Source organism: Aulonocara stuartgranti (assembly GCF_965226115.1).
Source record: "Aulonocara stuartgranti genome assembly, chromosome: 9".
Classification (NCBI taxonomy): domain Eukaryota; kingdom Metazoa; phylum Chordata; class Actinopteri; order Cichliformes; family Cichlidae; genus Aulonocara; species Aulonocara stuartgranti.
Genome location: NC_138960.1, coordinates 14897692 through 14917770, shown reverse-complemented (window position 1 = coordinate 14917770; position 20079 = coordinate 14897692). Strand labels below are relative to the sequence as shown.

The following is a 20079-nucleotide window of genomic DNA, read 5'->3' as shown; positions in this document are numbered from 1 at the left end:
CTGGAACAAAATAATCAATAAAATGAAACAAGAATCCAAAACACAAAAACAACACAAACAGTTTTATTAGAGAACTCCTGTGCCGGGTGTCACAAAGCCCTGATTCAAAAGATCAGTGCCAGATCTGTCTTCCTCTTGGAGTTACTGACCTGGAAACAGCGATAACACTGTCATCAGAGCTCCTACTAGTCTGTTGACAGGAGACACATAGAACAGGACCTGCAAACATGAGCAAGAAGAAAGAAAGAAAAGAGAAACAAAATGGATGAGCAGACAGAATAAGAAGTGAGACATGAAGGCAAAACAGCAGAAAAACGTTTTTAAAAACACAACTAACACACACACACACAAGAGTAAATCGCATTCACAGATCAACAATTTAACATTTTATTAAAATTTAACAGGACTTAAATGGCAGTAATGGAATCAGCCTTAAAAATGTATTAAGTCAAATAATGGAGGGTGGACTTCACAGCAACTAAGATCATTAAATATTTAAAAATGGACGAGACACACAGAATTTAACAGGATCTATAAGTGTATAAAAGACTAATACAATTAATAAAGGAGCCAAAGGGTCATCCCATGCCAATTCACAGTGGCTAAAAGCTTCCAGTAGACATTTCTTAATAGAAACTGTGCAAAACTTCAGGTCCCTGCTGTCAAGGCAAACTGGAAAACTACCTGAGCTCGATCCTTTAAATGTTTTAGGATAAATATCCGGTGTGATGGGTCTATGAATATGGATGCCTAAAAAGATTTGTATGTCTGATCTCTGACATCAGGTTTGGAGACTTTTAGAAAGAAAAATGTTGCAGGTTTAAAGTAACTTGGGCAGATTTGCCTGCAAGGAAGAGGGAAGGCGTGGGTAAGACTAAGTTTAAAATATACAAATTTTTTTGGAAACATTTTTCAGTGTATAAAAAGGCACAGGAACTTTTTTCAAAAGTCTAAAAATATAAATAACTACAAATCAGAGACATCAGAGATGCAGCAAGCTTTATCCAATGTGAATCTGTCTCTGTGGTTATCTGCCAATACTGAGCACCACTCAACTTAAAAAGCATACTGATCAATATCTGAATCCCAAGTATACATTAACATTATATGGTTATATTTAGAGCAAATATGGTGGAAATGTTTGTCTAGAAAAACTGGGTCAGGACTCTCTTATACCTGAAAGGGACTGAAAGGAGTCATCGGGAAGATGAGCTAAAAGAGCCACATCATAGAGGCCTCGTCTTCTCTTAGAGCCAGGACTGACAGAACCTCAAAATTACCAGATTATATGAAGAAAAGGGGAAGGATGCATCAAAGTTTGAATTCTCACCTTCTTTTCCAGCAAAATGAGCTTAAAGAGGATGAGAGCCTGCAAAGATTTAAAAATAAAAAATGTAAATAAACAGGATATTTTGGGTGGATTTTAGTGCTTAAAGTAATCAGATTTTCCCCACCTTGTGTCTGAAGTGCAGGATTAGATCTCTCGGCGACATCCCTGATGGGAGAAAAACAAAATGTTTATGAAAAGGATAAATAAAAGCTGAGATTTGTTGTTAAACCCTCCTGTTATCCGACAGATCTGGCACGTACCTAGATAAACCTGTGATCCGTCCAGAGCTGAGCCCCTCAGAGAGCTGTTCATGTGGTCGTACAGTTCCTGCAGCGAAAACAGGAGGTGAGCAAGCAGCTGACCGGAAGGTACAAATACTACTACCTCACTCAAACAGGTTTAGTCTGACTGTTTTCTCACCTTCAAGATTGAGATCTGTGAGAAGTCTTTCTCCTCGAAGTAGGCGTGTGTGATGAGCTGAAGTTTGGCTTGGAGCAGACCGTAGAGAGGCTGCGAGGAAATTCAAACACACCGTACGTGAGTGAGTCATTTACAGTGTGACCCATAAAAATCCTGTCAGGCTAATTTCTGCTTTATATTTATTTAGCATGGGTGGCGACATCCTTTGTCTTGATGCTTTTCCTCCTGCCTCTGTTTTTCTCCCCCACTCTACAGTTGGCACTGCTAAAACAGGGCCTGTGGTCCCCTCCCTAAAATTGTATTGTCATAGCAACATAACCATGTGTGGAAATCCCAACAGGGACAAGGGAATGCTGATATGATTTTTCTGGGAAAAACAGTGTTTTGCCCCCTCAATGAATCCCTGTAAATGATGTTCAATTATTTATTCCTATGTATGGGGGGAAAAAAGGAATACCCTGGTTTGCCTCTGAATATTACCTCATAAGAAACTGAAGTTTCTTATAAAGCCAAAAGATTTAAGGGTAAAACATAAAACATTATGAATTAATTCTCAATGGTGACACATATAGATCAGCAGACAGTGAGGAGGCCACAGTGCCGGGAAATAAAAACATCCTCTCTACACGATTTCCTTCCACTTCTCCATGTGAGCTCACTGCAACATTTTACGGCCCACTGACTTAATTTAATTTTTAGACTGAAATTAAAGCTTATTAAATTAAGTCATCCAGTGACTGACTCACCACTCGACTGAGGACACAGACGCTCTTCTGAACAGTCTCCCTGGTGACATCAGCCTGCCGGACCTTTAGGGCCTGAAAGACAAGCAAGAAAAAACAATCGTGAAATAAACTTCCCTCTGCAAGCTCTGCTTTAAATTGATGCTGCAGTTACAGCGCAAAAGGTTTGGGTCAGTTTCACTAGACTCAATGCAAACAACAGACACAGCTTTGGGTCTGAAAAGTGAAGCAAATGCAGAAACTTAATAATGCACATTTACATCCTATAATGACAATAATAGCCAACAGGCGGCTAGGGTTAAGGTACCATGGCTACCATTTTTAGGAAGTACGGCTTAGAGCAGAAAGGGAAATTGAGAAGAGAGTGTGACATGATCTGGGATGGTCCACAGCTCTACCATGTGAGATGCAAGGGTCCCAAATGTTTGAAGTTATTAAATGTGAAACTACAGACCTCACTTACAGTGGTGATCATCACACTTCACGTCACCCTTTTCCTGCAAACGTAGCAGCTCTGTCTCTAGTTTTAGCCACTTGATCACAATGGCATCTTTTTCTCCTGGAACTAAAACACCTCTTTCTTTCAGGAACTACTCTTGCTTTTGGGACGAGGCAATTCAATTCTATTCAATTGTATTTGTATTGTGCCAAATCACAACAACAGTGGCCTCAAGGTGCTTTATACTGTAAGGTAAAACCCTTCAATAATACAAAGAAAACAGAAATAATCAACCTCGGTGGCTATTAAAGAAATGAGGAAGTTTAAGGCACATTTCAAACCTTTTAGCAGTAGCTGCAAATGACATCCTACCAGGCTCTTACAAAATCAGTAAAATTAAAAAATATATTTACATAAACTGCCTGGTTCCCCACCCATGTCATGGGCGTAGCTTTCTGTCATAGAGCTGCTGCACATAGGTGCCTGCTCATTAAAGTGTGCCTATTGCCGTTCATAAACTGACCTTTGCTTCTATTTGACGATAACAGGACACTCCATAGACACACTTTGTGTCTCCACTGAGAGGCGGCAGGTGAAAATACACCGTGTCTGCAAACCAACAAAAAGACACAATCACATTATTATACTACGTGCTAAAGGGCAGAAAGAAAAGAATAAACAGCATGAGAAAAATCACTTGTGTGCAGTTAGATGAGACTGATATGCATTTTCTGTGGTAAAACAGCAGATTCAGCAAAGACCATCAATACAATAAAAACCAGTAAGTTTAGATAAAGAGTGTTTGTGGAACTGCAGTGACTGACGGCAGGTTTTCAGACCAGTTGCCAAACTGGATAAACTTGAAGGCAGAAGCAAACATTTACAAGTTGCTTGATGATAGCTGGAAAAAAGAAAAGAAAAAAAAAGCCGTTCTTCATGTTCAGATTAACTACAGCTCACAAGTCACGAGTAAGAGTTTGTGCAGTTTACACTCTGTTTAAAAATGTTTGCTTTAAGTTTTACTTTTAGTTCATCAGAAGCAACGTTTAAGAAATTCAGAACCGGCTTTACAAGACAGACACCTGCACATATCCCATCAGCCAATCACATGGAAGCATGAGGACACAGTTGAGACAACCAGCAGAAGTTCAAACTGAACATCGGAAAGAGGAAGAAAGAAAGGCGATTCGAGTGGCAATGAATGTGGTATTGTATGCAAAAGAGCATCTCTGATGATGTACACACAAAAAAACAGCAGCAGAAGCCCACAGTGGGTGTGACTCCTGTCAGCTAACAACAGGAAACTGAAGCTACGAAAGCTCACAAAAACTCGACCCTAAGAGACTGGAAAACCATGGCTGCATCTGATGAGTCTCAATTTCTGCTCCAAGATTCAGAGAGTCGTATCAGAGGGTACAACAGTCATTTTAATATTTCAATAATCAGTTAACGCCAGAAAAAAAAGCATATTAGACAGAAATGCTTATTCATTGTGCTGCGTTTTGTGTTGTTTTCTTCAAACACAATTTTTGTTGCAGTATTTTGCAGAGTACATTGTACATTGGATGGATTTCCTGCCATCTAATTGGACACCACAGAATGAAACAGATTAAGTGTTCCAGCTGATAGAGAGGCACGGCTCTAACACTGAATATTACATCTATTTTACATTGAGAGTTCTTTGATAATTGTTTTATTAAACAACAATCAATAAACATTTTAGGGCTACTGAGAGAGCTGAGTATCAACAGTTTTGGAATCAGCAATTTTTTAATGGCCAGAAACAATAAATGAAGGATGACTGCATTTGAGAGTCATGTTGAACTATTTCGGTGCATTCAGGGACACTCTGGACATTTGAACAAATAAAATCTTTGCTGCACTAGACGTCCAAATTCCCATCATCCTTTTAAGCATTTTAAAACTTGTTTACGGAGGCATCTCAAGCGTTTTGCTTCCCAAAAAACACATTTTAAAAAATGCTTTTCAAAATTAGCAGAAGAGAACTTCAAAAACACATAAATTCACCCAACAAAAAACCCCCAAGATAAATCATTATGATTATGGTTTATGTACAGTGAAGAATAAGGAATTCAAAAGGAGAAATTCTCATTACTGAGAGGTTTGGACTGGGAGTCCAAAAATCATGTGCTTTACAACCTGATTCCTCTTCTACACTCACTGGGAGATATTTACCAATATAGAAACAACGTCAGTCATCAATCAAAAGCACAAAGATTAGAAACTGCGGCGACACGACAGCTGTCCTCTGTCATTAAGAAGATGGGGGGGAAAGGAAGAGACTCGAATAAAATTTCAGGGCTCAACCGTTCATTCAGTCTGAGGAGGGGGGCTGAGGAGGATTTCACAACGTGACTAGTATTTCCTCTGAACAAGACGACAGTGGGGTCACAAAGGTTAGACTGTGGACGTCACAGATTAAAGAAGAGGCAACGGCGGGGGCATCTGGGCAGAGGCCACACTCTCCGTACGTCAAACCCAACCAAGCAGCCCTGATATGCCAGGATCCAGCTCTCATGTCTCTGCTCAACACAGCACACAGATTCTGCTCCACTAGATCACCATCTTTCTTTTTTACTGACTGGATCACCTGTGCGAGGATGCGATAGCTTAAGAAAACTGCTTTGAAATAGTTTAATGAGACTGGTGATTTTCCAGTGCCAAACATGTGCAGGAGACTCCCTGTTTGCTTTTAGTGTTTCACAGAAGCAGCCGCTGTTGTTTCTTAATCAGTTCGCAACACGCTGGAGGCAACAAAGGAACCGATCCACAGAGATTTCTCTACAGTGAAAACTGTGCGAGTGGAGCTCAGGCTGATATGTATTCAAGGGAGACTTTTTAGACTCGGGGGGACAGCAGGGGGACTCACAGGAAGTCAGCATAATTGATCAGACATAGCACCAGTGTAAACTCTCAAGGCTCATGCAGCAATGAGCCCTCCTGCATTATTTACTCATTTTGCAGCTCCATGTACATTATTACTGGATAATACTTATTGATTCATTAAAGCTGCAGCTGGAGATGATTGTAATTACTTTAGATACTGCTGGCCAGTTTAGGAAAGCCAAATTTAATCATACATTCATCCATTATTTATTACACGCCTTTGGACTGCAGGAGGACGTCAGAGTATCTGGAGAAAACATTCAGGGTTCCAGCCTCCTGGCTGTGATGCATCAGTGCTGACTACTGACCACTACACCACTGTGCCAAATTACAGTATTTGCTTCCAAAAATGTAGTAGAAAAAAGTAGAAGATGAAAGTATAATAAGAAAGAAAAACATCAAAAGTATATTAAAGCTGTACTTCAGTAAAGCAGAAAGCAACACCCGCATGTTTGATGAAGTACAAATGCCTTTCTGATACAACTCAACCATTTATTTGGGCTTGGGCCTGGCACCAACTTTTGAGCCCTGAGGTTGTGTTTATGTCTCCTCCCAGTCGCAAACTGGGGATTTTTCACATGTGAGTCACGTGTGTAATACGCTGCATGACAAATCTGAGTAAATACACCCAGTTATGTTGCAGCAATGGTCCTAGCCCAGTGACATTTGCTGGGGATAGGCCGGTGGCACTCTGCAGATATCTGCATACTACTTAAAATTTTATTTTATTAAATATATTTCAAAGAGGATGCACCTCCCCAGGCCCTGCTCTTCTGGACACAGCCCTCGACTTGGGAAAAAATAACAATTCTATTTTTATCCAGACCATATTTCAATAAACCTAACAAAGCAGTTTCTAATGATATTTAATATTAAAGTAAAGCAAGTGACCCCAGAATCCAAATCTGGGTTTTTCAGCCCTTAAAAAGTGATGAAAACTGAAGTCCAGAAACATGACTCACTAAATTAAATGGTGTATTATTGCAAGCTGTTCCTTAATATCCTGGATACTTTTACTAATCAGTCTCTTGGTGTAACAGCAGTCTCTGTTACATGAAGCCCTCGTTTTTTCACTGCTGAATCACCGAGCTGACCAACAAACAGCTGACAGCTCTGAGCAGGAAGTGAGAACTGTCCTCTCCATGCTGATGAGTGTAGTTTTTGAAGTTGAAACTACAGATATGAACCTTGGCTCGGTTCCTGCTATTTGCCTTCACAGGTCAGCGTGAAGCACGGGCCCGTCACATGACCGCAGCCACAACAGGCGAGTCACTCACTATCGCTCACACCCACCTCTCTGTTTACAGAAGTGACACCAGCCTTTTAAAATCACCGGAGGACAATCATGATTTTATCACCTGTGTGAGAAGCACCTGCTGACTCATTCCCACACTTTGAAAACTCAATAAAAAAACTTCAATAACAGTGATTTAAACCCTGTTTTATCGGCATAATAACCAGCCAGGTATCTGAGGCCTCCAATTATCTTGTCAGTAATTTGATGCCTTTTGATGAATATTACGGCCTGCTTCGTGGTACAGCCCGTCCAACAAACAGAGGACTGACACAAAGAGATAAACAACTATTCGTGTTCACATTCACATAACCAGTGACTGTAACACACGTCTTTGGGCTGTGCTAGGAAGCTCGAGTACCTGGAGACAAGTGGAGAACATGAAAACTCTACACGGGCCCATAAGCAAAACTTCAAGCTTCAAAAGCACATTTGAAGTCTCAGCAGAAAAATGCTCCATTTGTAAACAATCTGTCAGCACTCTGCAAATGAAGTAACACTGGGATCTTTGTAAGACTTCATAAGACTTAATTACAAAGTGAGTTTGTGCCGTACCCTCCTGGTAGTTGTGAGCTCCGTCAGGAAGAGCCAGGAACGGGAGGTACTTCCACTCTTCTGGGAGCAGGTTGCTGTCATGACCCTCGTCTGGCATCAGCGGCGGGTAAGAAAATTCGACCTGAGGAAAGAACGGAGAAAGAATAACACCTCATTTAGGCTGTTTTAGCTCACACGGGTCATCTGCGAACAGACTGAATACAAATGAGGACGTTTGTCAGTTTGAAGTCATGGAAAATTTCCATCACTTGCACTGAATGACCTCACATGTGTTTTCCTAATCATTTTACCCTCACCTCAAATGAAAACTTAATGAGGTGCAGGAGGTGCAGTTTGCCACGTCTTCTTACTGTGATGTTTTGTGCCGGACCTTTAGCTTCACTGAGGTATTTTAGTGGATGTAATCATAATAAATTTATACAGGGATGCTTCTCTAACGGCTCTAATTGTGTTTATCATAGTTATACTGTTTCCTGTATCTGGGACACATATTCTAAAATCTAATATCACTAATTATGAGCCGTTTGTGTATTAAGTACCCGCTTTAAGGCCTCTAAAGTAATAAATCTTCCTACGCGACATCTGTTTGGAAGGGTAAAGGTAGACAATGTGGTAAAAAACATCACTTTACTACAGCAGTTGGAGTTAAAAAGAAAGACGTGGCTTGCAAAGTGCTTCACAAAATGAAAGTAATTTATAGAAACCAGATTTTATTGTCATAGTGTAACATCTGTAGTTTGTATGTGGGCTTAAAATGAAAATCTAAAGTTACAAATGCATCTGCCTATTAGAAAGTTATGGTATGCAGTGGAAGACACAGCAGCAGCAATTTACATCATGTTGATCATTAATTTTCCTGTTTAGTTGGACGGTGCATGCTATTACCGTCTTTCCGTTAATAAAAGACACTTCAGTGTCCCTTCTGCCATAGGAGTTATTAGTAATGTGAGAATTCAGCCAGCTCCTATAATGGCTCGATCATTTCACTCAGACAGGAAACCGTCCGAAGCAAAACTCAACCACAACTGTAGTGTCAAAGGCCGCCTAGAACATCATCCCAATGAAACTGATGGTGCAGAGGAATAGCCTAGAAACAGGCCTGCAAAGCAAATACCATGCACATCCTGGAAGCAGAGGATTTATGAGCAATCACTCTCCTCAAGCCAACTTGGTGTCACTGGAGTGGCAAAAAGAGATCCAACTAAATCAGAGAAGGCTTTGGATTAAGAGTAGACTCATGGGGGCAGTCAATAACAAAACAACAACAACATCTCAATGTGAAGAACACTGAAGACCCAATAAATGTAAAAAAAAAAAGTTCGAAACAGATGTTTCCCACACCTTTTCAAATATTTTTGTCCAAACTTTCTGTCCAATTATTCCAAAACCTGGCCAAATGTGTTATTCAGGATAATTGAGTTTATCCCAACAACACTTTCCAGGTGATTTACTGGTCGGCCAACATTCACACCCTCACCAGCAGCCACAAGCTGTGGGTAGAGACCGAAAGAGTGTAGAGCTGTTCCTCCACATCAGGAGGATATATGACATTCAGGCATTTGACCCAGATGCCTCCAAGGTGAGCTGTTTCAGGTATGTGAGGAGACCTCGGGGGAGGAGCTCAAAACCAGCTCCTAGCATCACTTCGCACTGCCGCACACAGAAACAGCAGTACTATCAGGTAATCAAACTTAATTCTAATGACAAGAGAAAGAGAACGGCATGTCTGCAGCTCGTTTAATCAGCTTTGCTCCTTTCTCTACTGCCATTGATCCTTTCTCTACTGAGTCGGGTCCTAATTGAGGTTCCCATATGTGAAAGCACTTGAAATAATTACTAACGCTCAGCAACAGTGACTTAAGTGTACCTTAGAAAGTTTCATATACACATCACATTTCCTTACTCATGAAGTAATGAGAGAGAAGTAAAGTAATTTAACTACAAAGAATGAGTTAATTCAAATGCAATTGAAAAACAAAAACAGCAGACCTGCACAAGTGGAAGAGACAACTGCTTAAAGATTAAAGTTAGATTACAGTTTTCACACAGCTGAATAAACGACACACAGAAAACTGATTGAACAGAAGTGTGAGATGGTCGAGAATTTACTCCAATGTCCTGTTATATCTTAGATAGCAAGGAGCAGACGGCTGAGTTTATTATTAAACTTCACTGAGACAATCTGCAAATTTCATTAACAGTTTAATAAACTATCATCTTGTCTTTATTTTTAGTTAGCACAGACCTTAAACACTTCAAGCTGTAAGCTAATGATAGTTATATAAGAGCAGACGCTGGTGCAATAAGATGCATGTTTTACGTCCAATGGATGATGATCTGATTAGTCGACTAATCGCAAAAATAATCAGTGACTAGTCGACTATCAAAATAATCGTTTGTGTCTATGGATGAAATGTCTAATTTGGACCGAGCTCCACATTTTGTGGCATTTTCATGCAAATCTGTCCATGAATTACTATGTAATCCTCCAAACAAACAAACTAAGCCAACTGCAAAACATGTTAGGGTGCAGATTTTTAATGTATGTGCCAATGTTTCTTAATGTACTGTTAAAAATAAACTTTGCAGATGCAAGGAATTAAAAAACTTTCAATGCCTTTATCAGGCTCATTTGTGCACTTTTATTTGTGTTTACATGCTTAAAAGTAAGTGGGAAAACATAAGTAAACATATTTCTGTGTGATGGATGTTCCTGCTGCATCACTGATTAAGGTTTCCAATAAAAAATACATGTAAAAGGCCTCGAAATCCTGCCAGGCAAGCAGATGGACAGCAGGTGAATAAGAGGAGGAGGGCGGTTGTGAAAGAGAGGCAGAGAAACGGATTAAAGAGCCAGGAACCCAATCTTGTGCCGCCCAGCAGGAGATCGCTGACCCTTATCCGATAACCTCCACCACCTCCATCCCCGAGTGCAGGCCCATTAAAGGCAACAAAGACTGCACACTGGGTGCTTTATCGGGGCTCTGGTCTCATCTTTACATCAGGAGAACTGCTGTTTTATCTTTGTGCTTGAGCAGCAGCTGTTTGCAAAACCGCAGAAAGAAAAACAGATGGAGAGCGGAGACAACAACACCACCACTGAGGAGGAGGAGGAGGAGGAGGAAGTTCAGTGTGTAACTGCACATTTAATGAAATTTGAATCAGCAGCAGAAGAAGAAGAACAAAACAACAATGTGAGAGAAAATTAGAATGAGTAAAGCAGGGTGTTAAGCTCACTTTACATTAACGGCCACACAGAGTTTGGTCTTAGGTGATGATTTGTCAGACAAATTATTTTCACAATTAAACAACTGCTACAAATGTGAAATCTTGTAAACCTCCCCGTTGGAGGGCCAAAGTTTCATATGTAGTAAAAATCCTTAAAAAGATAAAAAAATAAAATAAAAAGGTAAACACTGAGTGCTACTGCCCCTCAGCAAGCTTCTAGAAGTTAGCCAATCAAGAAACAGCAGACTTAAACGGAAGGGGCTCTTTAAAGAGAGACTTTGTTTCAGGCAGAGGATAAACTAACCAGTCCTGTAAAGGGCCAGTGCAAGATCGAGCAGGAGTTTTTAAAACTTTTTAGCATGCAAATCTGCTCAAGTGCTGTCCTAGAATAATGAGTCAGTAATGCCTTCTGTCTGTCTTGTCAGCTGGGCACAAAACATATTTTTCACTTTTAAACAACAACTCCTATAATAGTGACAGTTTCAAGTGTCTTCTTTTGACCAAAAGACCCTAAATATTAAGTAAACAATGACATGAGACCAAGAAAATGTTTCTAAACAGCTCAAAGAAAACCTGAACTGATTGATTAATCGGCTTGTTGCTCCATTTTTGTGCATACCCAGATACAAGCAGGGTCCAGGAGCAGTGATGATGAGTATGCTGCAGCCTGTGATGAAAACACTGAACTGTTGGCAGCAGGGCTGGTGTTATATAACCATGTGAGCCCACAGCAAACAGCTGATCTTAACCCCTCTTACCTGACAGGGAAGCCAGGCAGTGAGAAGTCTGTAGTTTTTACTGTTTTTATGTTTAGAAATGTCCGCATTACTGCAGGACTGTGCATGCGCTGTTTAAAAAAACAAGAGCATAATAGACACGTAAGCTGACACTCGTACTGTACAGAAGTTTAGTGAAAATGCACCTTTATGTCAACTCGATGTGAGGACTCGGTTAGCAGTTAGCCGATGTTAGCTGGAAGCAGGGGTTCACGTACCTGGCAGCCTTTTTTGTGGTGAAATCCAACCACCACGATGTGCAGCACCGGCCCCTTCCCTTCGTCTCTGCCCTGAGGCTCCATCCCCGCTCCTGTACCCGCAGTCTAGCGTTGTTTTAGCTCCGGAATTGGATGTAAACACAGCTAACCGAGGCCGACTTTTCTGTCTATATCTCCCTGAATATGTGACAGACAGACAGCAGCACAGCAGAGATGATTTTCTCTTCCGCTTAGTCCCCACTGGCCAAATGGGCAAGAGCATTCCCCGCAGCGCACTTCCGTTTTCGCTTAGCGAAATTTAAGTTTACAGTTAATTGCTCCCCAAGGACAGTCTTCAGTTAAGTAGAGTCAATGGAGCACATTTACTTGGACAAAACGTTCTTAAGTGTGCAGACAAACGCCAAGGTTTTATTACAGTTTTTAAAATTTCTGCATTGATATTAAATTCAACTTAAAATAAAATGTCAGTTGAATTTAATTTACCTTAATAAATTCAGGTTTAATGAGATAAATGTCAATCTAGACTTTAAAGCTAGCTTAACCAAAAATACATTAATTTTACTAAAATCGAGACTTGTAAAGTATAATTATTTAGCTAAGTTGTGCTTACTAGCTTTTAACTGATTAACTGTTTTGTTGCCTATCTTATTAAATTACTTTTTAGCTAAGGTTTCCAATTGTATAATGTTATTAATATAACGTAATAAAAACATTAAAATGACAGATTAAAGTTTTAATTCGCTGTTGACCAATATAACATAATATAATTAGATAACAGTTAACAATTATATTGAGTGTATTTTTTTTTTCTTAAGCAGGACAGAATGAGTTTAAAGGCTTTAAATGCAATCAGGCTGAAGTTCTTGTGGAAAAAGTAATGAGTTGACTAACATTTCCTTCATATTTTCCTTCATTTCGATCTGGAATTTCATTGATATTATCAGACAGCTTGCCCTAGAATAAAGTCCGGATAATCTGCATCTAAAAAATAGATAGTTAGCTTAGCTCTTGTGTTTCCCGCTCAATAGACAACGTGCATGTCACCTTAAATTCCACCTGTCAAGGAGAGATGAAGCATAAATATCCGCGGTCAGATTTTACAGGGGTGAATTATCTTGATCTCTGTTCTGTTCTCTTTTTTAAACACAAAAATGATGTCATGTGTTCCTCGACACAACTTGCGCCATCGTGTGGAGACATACAGAATAATTTAATATCACCCTCAGGTGTGTGTGTGTTTTGTTTGAATTTTTAAAAAGTGTATTATATTTGGTTGCAACCATGAATGTTTGAATTTCTTAAAAAGGAGACTCTTTTGTTTCCCCAGAGACGAAATTCTTCTGGATTGATTGATCTTGTCTGGCTGGCCCACTACTGTTCGTCTGTCGATTACTTCTGGCTTTGTGGAGGGAAGTCTCTTGATTGAACATGTCGGCTACAAACCCGTCGCAGCTGCTCCCGCTCGGTTTGTAAAATCTCTATGATGCTGTTTTTTGTTCCTGACGTCTGTGGGTTTAAATTGGGCTGTTCCGAGTCTGCGTGCGACGGCCGCAGTTTGAGCCGCGGCTCACTGAAAATCATTTTGTAGGCAGATGTTTGCTAGTTAGCATTAGCATCACGCCGGTAGGGAGCTAACGTTGCGGCTTTACTCTCTACAAGCACAAACAAAATGCTTCTTATTTGGTTTAGTTTATTAAAGTGGCAGAGAGGGCAGGTTTCTAGCTGAAAATTTACAGATTACTGGATTATCGTCTATTGCCCTATTGGCATGTTCAAAATAAATTTAAAAATTACATTGTCGTCTTTTTTATTCTATTTAGTTATTAAAAATTTATAGTATTTCAAAGGGTTAACTGTTGAGTCCTTAACAAAGATAGACACCAGTTAATAAAGTAGGTAGGTAAGTGAAGTGTAAAAAGTAGAAACACTCACCTGAATTACAGGATGTGTAATTTCTCTGTATGTTTCCTTTTGCAGAGCTTGTGGACAAATGTATCGGCTCCCGAATTCACATCGTCATGAAAACTGACAAAGAAATTGTCGGCACCTTGCTGGGCTTCGATGACTTCGTCAGTATCTTTTAATTAAAACGTGTCCAGATGAGCGAGTTAGTGCACGCCTCAACACCAACAATGTACAAAGTCTTACTGTATTGTGCTGCACACACCATCGACTGTTTGAAGTCATCCATGCTCACAGGTGGAGCCCATGCGATGAGAAGCAGTACGAGAACTATTGTGTTACTTTTTGTTTCTGTTTTATTTAGAAATGTGAGAGAGGACAGTTGCAGAATACCATTGGCACAAAAAGTGTGTAGATCTGTACAAACAAGGGACAAATAGACTGATCAAAAAATTTAAGGAAACAGTCAGTGATCACACTACAACAGTTCAACTTCAGGCATGTCAGGCGTGTCAATCTATCCAGATAGGAGTAATAAACCATGGTAATAGATGGTGGCCACAGACCATTTCCCTCTTCTGTCAGATCTTATTCTGGTGCAGTGGGGCCTGGGTTCCTCCTGCTGTTGGGCTTCTTTCATTTTTACTCTTAAAAGTCTGATGGGGTATTATCATCACCTGAGTGGGCACCTCGGAAACCCAAGTTTGTGAATCCGATAACTTAAGAGGGAAGTCAGCTAGGATTTTTCAAATTGATAACATTGGTGCATCTTCTAAAAGGGCGCTGGTGCTGCTCTCGTGCACGTCTCCACATCCTCCTGCTCGTTTGTGTAAAGCTTTTAGCTGCACTTTGATGTCTCTTTACTGTTTATTGTTGCACAGTTTGTCTTTAACTGTGTGTGTCAGACATGGTCCTGGAGGATGTGACAGAATTGTAAGTACTCCTGTTGCATTTTTACTCTAACTACACCTTTTCTCGGGTTCACCGCTGACTATATTTATAAACAAATGTGTTGCAGTGAAATAACACCAGAGGGGAGGAGGATAACCAAGCTCGACCAGATCCTCCTCAATGGCAATAACATCACCATGGTAAACAAACAAACGCCTGATTGTGTCCCATAATCTCCCCCGGTGTTTTAAACCTTCACAGGATGATTTATGGCTGCATATTTTCTCTTCTGCAGCTCATCCCCGGTGGAGAAGGACCAGAAGTATAAATGCCCGGAGGCCGGTTAACCTTCCTGTGTTGCTGTTCTTGACTTTATTATGTAATTATTATTGTTGATGTCTTGTTTTTTCTTTGGGTTTTTCCTCCTGAATGAGAAAGATATTTTTGTAATAAGATTCCTCACTGATGAGAGGTGCACATGTCGAAAAGTTTTTCTTTGTTAAAAATAAATCTGAGGATGTCACACAGTCTGAAAAACACTTTTCTTTATTCATTCTTTACCACACAACTTAAAATTTAGTGCAAATCTTGGTATAAAACCAAAGTGTTACCATGAAACAGCAGAACTAAAAAAACCATCCAGTTGTTTATGTGTTTATTTTAAATGTTTATCAAACAAAGAGCCGGATACTTGATTGATATTGAGTTTAGCAGGTGATCAATGCAGCTGAAGGTTGTTTAAATTCATCCCAGTGGCTTTTCCCGTTCCCCGGGAGCCTCAGTACATCGAGGGCTTCTCCTCTCCTTTTGGGTTGGTCACCTTCTCCAGGTTTTTGCTGATGATGTCATAAAGCTCGGCCTGAGGAAAACAAGCAGAGATGCAGATTAATAATTGACTTACAGCAGCTAAAAATACATTGTTAGTGATTAAACTGTTTGAAAATCAGTTTTTTAATCTTAGAAAAACTCAAATATTTTATTTAAGATCCATTTTTTTTTCCATGGTTTAAAGTATTTGGGGAGAAATATAAATGTAGGCTTCTTACGTAGAAGCCGCGGATGTCGAGGACGATCACTCTGATATCCGAGTAGATGGCCTGGTCCTTCTCGTGTACGAGTGAGCGGTAGTCCATCTGAGGGCAGAACAAAAAGAGTTAAAGGCATTTTTCATATTTCCTTTTTGTGTCATAAACTTCGAGGCTTGTTGGGATGTTCAGTGACGAAAAAGACTAAAACCAGCTAGTGTTCATCCATCTCTGAGATCTTTGTGTCTTCTCTCAGGCTTTAAGCTCATATTCAGTGTATTTACCTTTGCAGCTCTCATCCACACATGTATTCAGTCTTCCTTCTACTGACTTTAATCCATTTTGAATAGAGTTATCTGACTAATGTGACTTGCTGTGTGTAACAGACAAGAAGTCTGTGATCGGGTTTTGGTGCGTGAAATTCTGGCATCTAATTAGTTTGTTATGTCACAGTAATTAGCAGGCATGTCTGGACAAAAGGGTGGCCAAAAACTAACAGTGGTGGCCAAAATGCTAAAAGTGAGACTTCAAAGTGCCGCTATCATCCACCTTTTATACTGTTCAAATCTGATACTGGCATTAAATCCAGCTGTTCTTTCCACTTGAAAGAAAATTTCCCAAAACTCATCCAGCATCACTTCCTCTGCTCCATGTGGTGGTCAGGATGCACAATATTAGAAAACTATGGGAACCACTGCTCCAACTATTATATGAGAAAGATTTTTAAGGGCGTTTTTTTACACCTATAGTTTGTTATAACTTTGGTCCGAATCATTTGATGAGTTTGCAAACTTGTAGCTTTTTTCCTGTGATTTGGCTTCTTTTCACCCAGAAAAGAATCCAAGTGAACTCCAAACAAACCAAAGTGCATGATTACAAAAACGTGAGCACATTCAGTCCCCGTATTGGCCAGATGTGCCTGGGGTGGGAGCGACAAAAGTACAAACAGGAACAAGGTGCTGTGTTCTGGAGGATTAGGTCCATTTCATAGCTAGTTGCTAACCTGTACAGACCTTTGTCTACCTTGTCCACATCCCAGAATGCAAACCACATGTAGGTACAGGGAGATGTTTAGCTTATCTAGCAACGTACACCTGGCAGTTTAGATTAAGGTCAGAGTGCATTCACAACATAAATGAACCGTACGGGAGGAACACTACCTCCTCCAAAGGGTCTTTATTACTGTGCTCACATGTGCACAAAAGAAACGCAACGGGGTGCAAATTAAACCAGAGTTCAATTTGAATGAACTAAACACAGCAGGTGTGAAAGCACCCTAAGTGTGTTTGAACTCTGTGGCGCGATGTTTGCAGTCTGCGTTCAAATGCAGAAAGGCAGAGATCATCACTCACCACATGAGTTTCCTTAGAAGCTTTGGCCACAGCATCCCCCCTCTCTGTGAAGTACCTGAGGATTTAAACAGTAGTGATGAAAGGCTCCACTCTCAGTAAAATGACACAAAGGCAGCTGCCGCGCTTTAAAGAAGGATTTACGTCCAACCTACTTGTTGATGTTGGTCTGAAAACCGTCGACTTTGGTTCTCACTGCAGCGATTCTCTCCAAGATTTTCTCCTGTGGTTTAAAAAAACCCCAAAAAACCTTAAAGGTCAACGTATTTCTTTATCACATTAATCCAAAAGTTAAAATCAGTGGCTTTATATTCAATTAAAATGAAAGAGCAGCCAATTAAACAGACGACGTATACCTGGATGGCAACTCCGAAGTCATTTCCATCCTCTATCTTTGGGATGAGGTGCTGAATCCAGCAGGTGACCTGCAGTTTGAACCCAGAGCATTAATCCTCATTTTAAAATCATTCTCATATTGTTCCTGTCTTAGAGCATCAATCAGCCCTCAGAGCGGCAGTGATTCACTCACAGTGATGATGGTCTCTCTAAAAGCGACTATCTCTGGTTTCACTCTCTCTAGCACCATCGTGATCTTCTCGTTCCCCTTGATGAAGCCACACTTCGGCGCTGAAGAGCAGAGAGAACAGATGAAGCTTTTGTTCCCCGTCCCCACAGACATCACATGCTACCTTTCAGTTTTCACATGTGTGACTACAAAAATGCCTTACGCTTCTTCTTCTTCTTCTCGTCGTCTTCATTCTTGTCGGTCTCCATCTCCTGAGAGAGACATTTTTTTTACAGAGTGAGAAAAGATTGGCTTTACCGGGCGTCTTAAATCAATTAAAAATGTGAAAAATCAGATGTCACAGTAGCAGTTTGTGCACAGCCTTCCTCCTTCTTTTATAATCCTATCTGTGACCCCACAGCAACATGGCAGGGTGGGGTCATTTTTTGATAATCATAGCACATGTTTTGATGTCTCCATAGGTGCTATACCCCTTTTTCCTTCTGCAAGTGAGGAAGCTGAATATTTGCACTCACATTAATCCAGTTAAAATTCATTCAGAGCCAATAAAGACACATTCAAAGGTCAAAGCTGTCACAGTGAGATGTGAGTGTGTCGGTCGACTGTGTCAATTAATGCACTAGTGAAGAGCACGTCAGAAAAGTAACTTTCAGTATATTAAAAAATATAACTGAGATTTCTGGAAGGGCAAAGCTTCTGGTCTCTAATGTCAATAGTTTTCTCAGAAAATTTGAGCTTAATTTTTGTGAAACTGTTCCCTTGATTTCAAAAGCTTTAAGGAATATTATGTGCCTTGTATATGACAAGCTGCAACCAAATATCAGTCCTCTACCTGCAAAGCGGGGTCTTTACAGGCCTCCAAATCTGCTGTCAGAGATCTAAGCTTCTGTCACTATGTTATCCCGAGCTTCACCCTGAGAGTCTCAGGGTGTTTTATTTTAATTCAATAAACAGATGAAATGAACCAAAAGTTACCGACCTTCACTTATCCCAACTTCTGACCATAACTGACCTTTTCTTATTCCTTCTGTATGATATTATAAAGATAAGTTGTTATAATAATGTAATTAGTAGCGTCGTCCTGAATCTTATCTGGATGTCCGGCTCATTATAATTCACGAGCCTCAATTAAAGTTGTCCAAACCAACCCAGATTTATTTTAACATGCGTTGGTACAGCCCAAGTTAAATAATATGTCTTATTACATGTGCATTTCAAATCACAGTGATTGTGTAAAGCTCCAGAAATATTAACTTCCACGCCTGTGTAGTAAAGTGAGGATATTAGAAAACTCCATGGCACTTTTCATAGCTGGGCTGATAGCAGTCTACTAATCAAAAGGTCGGTGGTTCGATCCCCACCTCCTCAAGTCTACGTGTTGAAGCGTCCTTGCGTGAGAGGCAGGGAACAAGTTCTTGTGTCAGTGTATGGGTCAATTAATGTTGCCGAATGACCCAGTTTTTCAAAGTAAAAGCCTTCTCACCGTTTTAGTGGACTGAAGCACATTCATATGGAATGAGTGATCTCAAACACATTCATGTTGGCCATGTTTAGTGAAAGATGAAGCTAAAAGCGTGACAGGCTGCGGCGCTCTCACCTCGTCCTCGGGGGAAGGAGGGTCTGGTATGGGGATGTCCAGAGGAGCCCTAAGGGAAGCTGTTTCTGTGATGCTGAAGCCCTCATCCTGACAAAATAATCAAATAAAAGACAAACACAAGGACAAGAGTGAAGAGCAGTTTTCCCAGATCAAAGGTCACAGAGGCTGTCAGTTAAAATGCTTCACCTTGAGCAGAGAGTCCAGCTTTATGATCTTCAGAGGGATGAAGTCAGAGAAGAGAGTTTCTGCCTGGAAACACACACACACACACACACACACACAAAGAGGGGCCTCAAGTCATTATTAAGTCACAAAAGTTGGTTTATTTCAATATTTTACTAATTTAACGCAATCAATGTGTCAACTGACCTCCCGATACAGAGCCTGGCGGAAGTTGTCCACCTGTGGAGAAAAGGTGAGCAGACTAAATAAACCAAATAAAACACGGTTCAAGTGCTGACTCACGTTTGTGAAAAGCTTTACTTTCGTTTTCCTGCCCGCTGCGGGGGACTTTCCGCTGCTTTTCAACTATAACCGACTGCTTTCAAACACACCGGGGCTCAACACTCACACCAAGTCCGCTTTAAAGTCACTGCAGGCCGCCGGGAAGCCGTTTAGCTCCTTTACCTTGCAACCTGCCCTCCTCAGAGAGCGCTTACTCCCAAAAAGCAAAAGCTCACCGACTTACCTTCCCCGCAGTCGTGCTGCTTATTTTCAGAGTCGCTGCCTTTGACATGACTAAAGAAACTTTTTTCAGGAATATATTATCATAAATATATCCGCTGGAGCGGTTTAAATGAAGTCCGACGGCTGCAGCACAGGACAATATGTCTGTCTTGTAGATTTTTTTATTTCCTCATTCACTTTGCTTTCGATTTG

At 40.5% G+C, this 20079-nt stretch overlaps 3 protein-coding genes across 5 annotated transcripts in view; 1 reads left to right on the top strand and 2 right to left on the bottom strand.

Annotated features, from left to right (window-relative positions):
• The window catches only part of avl9 (AVL9 homolog (S. cerevisiase)), a 27096-nt gene extending 13168 nt beyond the window's left edge, over positions 1-13928 (bottom strand). Inside the window, exons 1-10 of one of the 3 annotated variants that reach the window (XM_082546425.1) lie at positions 13843-13928; positions 11911-12087; positions 7689-7809; positions 3456-3541; positions 2497-2568; positions 1751-1840; positions 1591-1657; positions 1455-1495; positions 1331-1369; positions 150-219 (exon numbers count right to left, since the gene is read on the bottom strand). In XM_082546425.1, the coding sequence (XP_082402551.1) occupies positions 150-219; positions 1331-1369; positions 1455-1495; positions 1591-1657; positions 1751-1840; positions 2497-2568; positions 3456-3541; positions 7689-7809; positions 11911-11994 (670 nt within the window). In that variant the 5' untranslated portion in view covers positions 11995-12087; positions 13843-13928. Of the gene's footprint in view, positions 1-149; positions 220-1330; positions 1370-1454; positions 1496-1590; positions 1658-1750; positions 1841-2496; positions 2569-3455; positions 3542-7688; positions 7810-11910; positions 12188-12954; positions 12972-13842 lie in introns of those variants that run through there. The other 2 variants (XM_082546426.1, XM_082546424.1) reach the window with 2 other exon arrangements.
• On the top strand, positions 13034-15240 carry lsm5 (LSM5 homolog, U6 small nuclear RNA and mRNA degradation associated). The gene is made up of 6 exons (XM_082546428.1): positions 13034-13136; positions 13238-13375; positions 13888-13983; positions 14718-14745; positions 14831-14903; positions 14999-15240. Exons 2-6 carry the CDS (start codon positions 13339-13341, stop codon positions 15029-15031), a joined length of 267 nt encoding a protein of 88 aa, XP_082402554.1. The 5' UTR covers positions 13034-13136; positions 13238-13338; the 3' UTR covers positions 15032-15240.
• psme2 (proteasome activator subunit 2) lies at positions 15234-20079 on the bottom strand. The gene is made up of 11 exons (XM_082546427.1): positions 19889-20079; positions 19570-19602; positions 19387-19449; positions 19201-19287; positions 17806-17854; positions 17607-17704; positions 17434-17502; positions 17233-17300; positions 17081-17135; positions 15750-15836; positions 15234-15562 (listed from the first exon to the last, which is right to left on the bottom strand). The coding sequence occupies exons 1-11, from the start codon at positions 19934-19936 to the stop codon at positions 15482-15484; spliced, it is 738 nt and encodes a 245-aa protein (XP_082402553.1). The 5' UTR covers positions 19937-20079; the 3' UTR covers positions 15234-15481.